This window comes from Wyeomyia smithii, chromosome 2 (assembly GCF_029784165.1).
Source record: "Wyeomyia smithii strain HCP4-BCI-WySm-NY-G18 chromosome 2, ASM2978416v1, whole genome shotgun sequence".
Classification (NCBI taxonomy): Eukaryota; Metazoa; Arthropoda; class Insecta; order Diptera; family Culicidae; genus Wyeomyia; species Wyeomyia smithii.
The window spans coordinates 190,295,275-190,302,858 of record NC_073695.1 but is presented as its reverse complement, the minus strand read 5'-3'; the positions used below and the strand labels follow the sequence as shown (position 1 = coordinate 190,302,858).

The 7,584-nt window shown below is 35.8% G+C and overlaps 1 protein-coding gene across 1 annotated transcript; it reads right to left on the bottom strand.

Annotated features, from left to right (window-relative positions):
- Positions 1–22: 22 nt before the first annotated feature.
- LOC129720734 (BLOC-1-related complex subunit 7) lies at positions 23–741 on the bottom strand. The gene is made up of 2 exons (XM_055672390.1): positions 704–741; positions 23–641 (listed from the first exon to the last, which is right to left on the bottom strand). Exon 2 carries the CDS (start codon positions 617–619, stop codon positions 302–304), a length of 318 nt encoding a protein of 105 aa, XP_055528365.1. The 5' UTR covers positions 620–641; positions 704–741; the 3' UTR covers positions 23–301.
- Between the last annotated feature and the right edge of the window lie 6,843 nt (positions 742–7,584).

Here is a 7,584-nt window from a genome sequence, read left to right as displayed (position 1 = left end):
AGGAACAGTAAAACACAGTAACTACTAGTGACTTAAACAACATTGAATACAATTTTATTATGAGATTTTAAATTTTCACAATTTGCAAATAAACGACTACTTCAAGCACGAAATATAAACACACATATGAAAGTCTTTTGGCGGAATTTTTTGACAGTTCATATTAAAAATGAGTGCTCCTGGCATTTGCCGCTAGAGGCGCACATTTGTTTACAAAGTCAGTCATTCTCGTGATTTTCATCAATGATCCCAATGATCAGAAATACCCGAGGGGCTTCTCACCCGTTGCTAATTTCTCGCATCATCTTTCCATAGCATTCACTTGTTCTTCCACATATTCCAGCTTTTCAGCAGCTTGATGGATCGCATCGTATTGATAATTCATATGTTGAAAAATGATATCCATCTTCCTCAAGTTTTGTATGCTATTGTCCACTGTGCTTTCATGGTAGGCAAAGTTTTTTGCAGCTTGCATTAGAATTTCATTTGATTTCGATCCACGTACTATCTGTCGAGCAACCGAAGATGCATTGTTTACATTCACCGCAACCCGTTCAGCCAGTCGTCGTTTGGAATCGCTGAATAAGTTTTTAGCGCTGCTACTTGAAGCCGATGCCATTTCGTATCTAGGTCACTTAAAACTAGAAGTATTTAACTATAATTTTAAACAACACTTTATATGGAGAATCCCGATTTCACCTACCACCCACAGCTTAAAATCCATATGACAACCCAGGGGTCTACCAGGCTATTACAAATATTTCACAGAACTAGCATTGGCCGATATCGTATCGATACTTACGGTATCGATACCTTTGGGTCTGAATATCGTTATTTTTTATCGATGCAGGCGACTTTAATATCAAGCTGGATCGATACTTTCGCCCCGATATTTTTTCGATACTGAAGGTAATCTATAAAATCGGAAAATATTGTTGATTGCTATAAATTGTCCAACGAAAAATACTTGTAGAAGTGCGCGGATACGATCCATCGCGTTAAAGTCTTCTATAAACAGTGTAGAAATTTGATTTGTGCTCTTTTTGTAAAAGATACCAGCAGGATTGAATATACCCGCTCATTTTCAAGGCGGTTTTTCATGCCTCTTGCGAGAAAAATTCTGCCGCATTGGATGATACTGTCTGTGCAGAGCAAAATCGGAAGCGAGTTTTTGCAAAAAGGCAGACAATAAAGAATGACAAGCCAGATTTTTCGTGCTGCCCTATATTTCAAATAAACTGGCGTCAAGCTACACTGAAAGAAATCGACACGACATTATAAAGTGTTTCGCACTTGAATTCGCCCTACTGGTCAAAACATATAGAATTCATATGCAAAACACTTTAGAATTATTTATCGTGCAACACCTCATTTTCAAAAGGAAAACACTTTCAATTCTCGTGTTATGACATATAGACATAAAGTGTTTTGATTTTGAAACTCAAATGAATGTTCATCGAGCTTTGAATGATTTTTATTCGATTTTGAAATAAAAATAGTTTTTGGAAATGATTGCATATAATGTAACCTTGGTTTTACTTATAAAGTTTAAATTTCACTATAATAATTAATCACCAAAGATAAACTTTCCTTCGCTGTTGAAGTAGCCTGTAAAGCAAACAAAGAATTTAATTAATTTAATTTCATTAATTTATATTTTTGTAAACAAATACTTGTCTCTAGCGTAAAGATGAAAGCATCAGAATCTCTGTGATCTTGAGCTAGAAGAACGAAATAAGATTGAAATTCGATTCTTTTACATGACATAAATTACACACCTTGCAAAAATTAATAGATGTAGTCCGGAAAATCGTCGAATTTCTAAGCCGCATGACACTCGCTGACTCTTCTGTCACCATTTTCCTACTTTTCAGCTTCATTTGACATATAAAAACAAAACATATCAACTAAAAGTGTTTCGCACATGATAATCACTGTGATGAAACAGTGGGGCAGATTCAAGTGCAATTCACTTGAAAGGGATGTTGGAATCATACGTAAATGAAGTGTGGCTCATAGATGTAAGTTGATGTGTGTGACAACTCGAAACGAAAGTGAAAAATGGATGAATTCGATAAGAAAAATTCTTCAAATAACGACGCAGAGTCATTTTTATACCCAACTGATGAAACACTTGGATGGAGCGTGCCCAGTTTTTTCAGTGTAGGTACCAAAAACCGGTTCGCAGTTATACGTGGCGGAAATAAAACTGAAAGAACGCAAAACTACCGCAGCGACATCTGTCCAAGACTAGAAGAACCACAACCGGTTCAGGTACCAAGAACCGTTTTAGGTACCAAGAACCGCTCCAGGTACCAAAAAACGTATAACCACAGATAACAGACATCCAAGTTAGAACAAAAAACTCCAGAAATCGTGTGTAAGATTTCAAATTCTTACTCGTTTGGAATGCTAACGACATCTTCCTGCAACTTGCGACTTTAACCACTTTAGTGATGGCAGCGCTGGTTTACGGTCAAAGCTGCCAGACGCATGAAAATTCTTACAGATCATACAGTCGCTGTTTTTGCAACGATATAACATAGATTTTGTGAGGTTTATGTATTTATTTTTTCAAACCAACACTAAAACAAACAAATTTATCGCAAATATACAGAGGGATTGAACAAAGAAGTCGATAATGCACACATTACGACTGCTCAAAATTTCTACATTTAAAAACGGCAACCATTCTCATTGCGATAATATCGAGAAAAGCTGGAAAACTATCGATTTTATCGAATCATTGACCACTAAGTGTTCTTAGCGCCACCATACTGCGTATTGCGACATGCTAAAAAATCGTTACGTCTTTTTACACATGAAGCAAAGTTAGCTTGGATATCTGTTATCTGTAGTATAACTAATAAAATAACATCTTTCAAGAAGAGAATGAGTATTTTAACTATATTAAAACATTCCGAAAGTTTCGATAGTTGAAAAACCAAGTTATTTGGTAACGGATGAAAATCATTAGAACAACATAAACAACTAATTTGTTGCTTATAATTAACCGCATCACCTTATAAATTCCCGATCGGAATTAGTTAGGAAAAGTTTTTTCATACAACTACCATTGATAACACTAAGCGCAATATGTTCCATATGTCTTGCCCAATCACCATGTGCAATCTCGTCCCTATCGAGTGGGGATGAATCGAGTCATGGAACTTTTCAGTTACATGCATCCTACCGGTACACATACTTGGAATAGTTATTTTAAAAAAGTTAAATGAAAAGTGGAAAACCCATAAATGGGACTATGTCCAAATTGTTCTATATACTGAACACCATCACTATGTGCAATTTTAGCCTTGGCTATTGGGGAGCAGCCGAGTTATGGAACTTGCTTTGTGCTTCTGTTTTTAAATAATAGCCGCCAATTAAGAAAAAGATTAAAATTGCATTGTGAGAATGGAGCTAGGAACGGAGGCACTTAAAGGGGAAATTATTGAAGCAAGTTACACCAAATTAGAAGGTACGTGAGTAGGTTTTGAGAAAATTTTATTAGTTTTTTTTTTTCAATGATCCGCTTTTTTCAACTAATATTAATTCAATCGAATGAAATCTACCCATGGCATAGTTTAAAATATTGAACTTAAAGTTGGGTATTTTTGACGTATTATTATTCTTTGTGCTATATACCTTCTATTGAATTAATCTACAATTCCTGCACGGAACGACGCCGTTGAGTGAAATCGACATGAAAATGGGTACTTTCCGTTTTCCGTGTAGGTTTTTCGAGCAGTTGCAGACATTTTTCAAAAACATCTGGCATCTCTGCTCCGGACTGGAATTCTGTATCATTTCATTTTCTGTACACCATTTTACCATTTGCAAGTTATTTCAGAAACTCAACCTAAACCCCGAAAAGATGATCCCGCAGCAGAAGCAAACAGATGTAAGTACTCTTTTGAACATATTATTGTATTTATATTAATATATCTGCAATCAGCAACTGCAGCTCGCTCAGGCCCAGCTAACATCTGTGCTGCCGTCAGGGCTGCAGCTGCTGACAGAGTTGCTGGCAGCTGGGGCCCGAGCAACGGCGTCGAATACAACGGCGGTGGAGAAGCCAGATGAGCAGCCTAACCAGGAAAAGCAGCCACCAAACACGGAAAACGAATAAAAAAATATTTTTTAATAAAAAATAAAAATCAGTAGTGAATTGAGTCTCACACCGAAGCACAAAAGGTTTCGCTAGCCAGAAGAACATACTGTATAAGTTATGTTAAAAAAGATGCATATTTGCAAGGTTTTATCCGCTAGCAGCAGCATTTTGTAATAAAACAGAAAATTCAGTTAGCCGCTTCTGTAACAAAATTTCGAGGCACCAAAAGGGGCCAGGTGCCGAATATATCCATGTTTTTGGTCAGTCCGTCCAGAATTCTTTCAAGATATTTATTTATTTATTTTATTTCGTCAAGCAAATGTAGACTACAGTTATAATAATACAATGCTTTCTTATATTCTATACATTATTTCCAGTAGTTAGTCGTTTTTTTATTTGATTTCTGCCCATGGTGATGTCGATATTTTCGCAGTGCTGGTTATAGTGACGCATCATGCGATTTATTGGGCCATTTTTTGAGTAGTTTGTTCTGTGAGAATTTTCCGAAAATATTTTACGATTTCTTAATTGACGACTGGGTGCATAAAAATTTAGTTGTGATAATAATTGAGTAGATTGCACGCGTTGAGAAATAATGTCATTGATAAAATAAAGCATTGAAAGATCGCGGCGTTCTTTAAGTGCTTGTATGTCTATAAGCATGCAGCGTGCTTCATATGATGGTAAGGGAAATGATGTCCAATTTAGCTTACGAAGCGCGTACAAAAGAAATTGTTTTTGGACAGATTCAATGCGTTCTTCATGTGTGGCAATATAGGGATTCCATACAATGCTACAATATTCCAGAATTGGTCGGACGTATGTAATATATAATAGTTTGATTGTATATGGGTCTTGAAAATTGTGGCCGAAGCGTTTTATAAAGCCCAGCATACTATTTGCTTTGTTGATAATTGTATTATAATGTTCTATGAATGTGAGTTTGGAGTCTAAGATTACGCCTAGGTCCCTAACGATTTTGCATTTTTCTACTGGTTGGTTTCCTAAGAAAATGTTTGTTGGTGGTGTTACTGTTTTTCTGCTAAAGGCTATTGAATTACATTTTTTAATGTTGAGTTGTAATAGGCTTTTGTTGCACCAAGTGTAGAATACATTAATTTCATTCTGGAATATTTCGAAGTCTTCTGCATTGGTTATTTCTATAAAGAGCTTCATGTCATCAGCATATACAAGCACATGTATTGACTTAAGAAGAAAGGAAATGTCATTTACGTATAATATAAAAAGAAGAGGGCCCAGGTGGGAACCTTGAGGAACCCCAGAAGTTACTTCTATTGGGTTTGAAAAGGAATTTTGAAAGCGGACTATTTGTGTTCGTTTTGTTAAGTATGACTGCAGCCATTCCAAAAATTTTGTTTCAGTTCCGTATTTTTCGAGCTTGAAGAGTAATAATGGTATGTCGATTCTGTCAAATGCCTTGCTAAAGTCCGTATAAAGAGCTTCTACGTGGTTACCGTTGTCCATTACAGTCAGAGTGAAAGTTATGAATTCCAAAAGATTTGTGGTAGTTGATCGGCCTTTGTAAAAGCCGTGCTGTTGAGTTGTAATTTGGTGTTTTACTTGTTGAAAGATTTTTTCATTAATTATTGATTCAAATAATTTTGGAATGCATGAAATAATGGCAATTCCACGATAATTACGAATGTCAGATTTAGCGCCAGATTTGAAAATTGGCACTAAATATGAGGTTTTCCAGAGTTCTGGGAAAATTCCATTCTTCAGGGACATGTTAAAAAGGTGTTGTAATGGTGTAGATAGTTCTTCTGCCAAATTTTTGAGAAAAATTGGAGCTATTCTGTCAGGTCCAGGACCTTTCGTAGCGTCTAAATTTTTAAGTGCGTTTTGAATTTCGAATTCAGATATTTGATTGACAGATAAAGAATTCGAAAATTCAGGAAAATACGAGAAGTATTCGCGGTCGCGATCTGTTTCTTCATATTTGGTGTAAATTTCTTGAAAAAAAGTGGCAAAAAGACTACATATTTCATTACTAGTTTGTCCTACATTACTGTCAAGATGCATTCGTGATGGAAAGTTGTTACTTTTTAGTTTGGTTTTTACGTAATTAAAGAAGTTCTTAGGGCAAGACTTGATTTGATATTCGATTTTACGATTATGTTCTTCATGTGCAATTTTAATGGCTGCGTCAAGTTGACAGCAAATTTCTTGGTAATTTTGAAGATTTTCGCTATTGCTGTCTTTTTTGTATATTTTATGTGCTTTTTGTTTTCTATTTTTTAGGTTCTTCAATTGTGGATTAAACCACACTGGATATTTGTTGGTGTTCGTTCGTCTTCTTTTCTTTAGAGGTACATTTTCTGATATAATTTGATTAATTGTTTCATAAAATTTTGATACTTCTTCGTTGACATTTCCTTCTTTACAAATTATACTACGCCAATTTATTATGCGAAGTCTACGTTTGACTTGTTCGAAGTCAGTTTTGTGGTATTCCGGTACATCCTCGTACTCGCAGTCGCTGGGGTACGAAGTGTTATTCATTACTATTGAATATTCAATTGCTGTGTGGAATGCTTCATTTTTCCAGATGGGGGTCAATGATGCATCTACACAGAAGTCTTCAGTGCAGTTTGTGAATAATAGGTCTAAATAAGCATTTTGTTTGTTTTTGACATGATTGATTTGATATAGACCGAGTTCTGAGGATTTGCCAAAAAGATACTGCAGTGTTTCGTTTTCGCCTACGACTGGGAGTAAGATAGATTCATTTTCAATGTCTACAATAAAGTCTGCATTACGTTGGTTGAAGTCGCCATAGACATGCAGTTTTACTTCTGGTTTCATGTTAGACATAATAGATTCTAGAGTTTTGAAAAATAATTCATACGAATGTTTATGAGCATGTTCCGGTGGAAAGTACACAGAACAGAAGATATGTTCTTCGCCAGCAATAAATGCTTTGGCCCATACGTGTTCAAATTCTTTATATTTGTCGGATATTATTTCTTCAGAAGTAAAGTCTACATTAATGGCAATGAGGACTCCACCGCCTGACTTTTTTTGACTGGTAGACAAATTCCGATCGTGCCGGAATACATTGTAATTGTTTCCAAATACTTCTTCGCTTCTTACGCTTTCGTCCCAGCTACTTTCAGTTCCTAAAATTATTTTAAAAGATGACGACAATAGATTTTGTTGAATTTCTTCCATTTTGCTTGGGCTTTTCATGCGATTGAAATTCTGACAATAGATAAGAATTTCAGTCGCATTCTGTCGAGGAAGCGAAGAAGTGTTAGTCAAGTTATTACTTATGTTTAAATATAATGGTTCTGCCTCAGAAGAGGGCGTCCTTACTTGCGAAAATTTGTACTAAATTTATTTACACTTTCGCGAAGTTGTTGAAGACGGTGAAGGTGCGTTGAAGGTGCGTGCGTTCATTTGATAAAAAATGACGATATGATTGAAGGTCGGCTACTGCTTCGGCTGGCGTG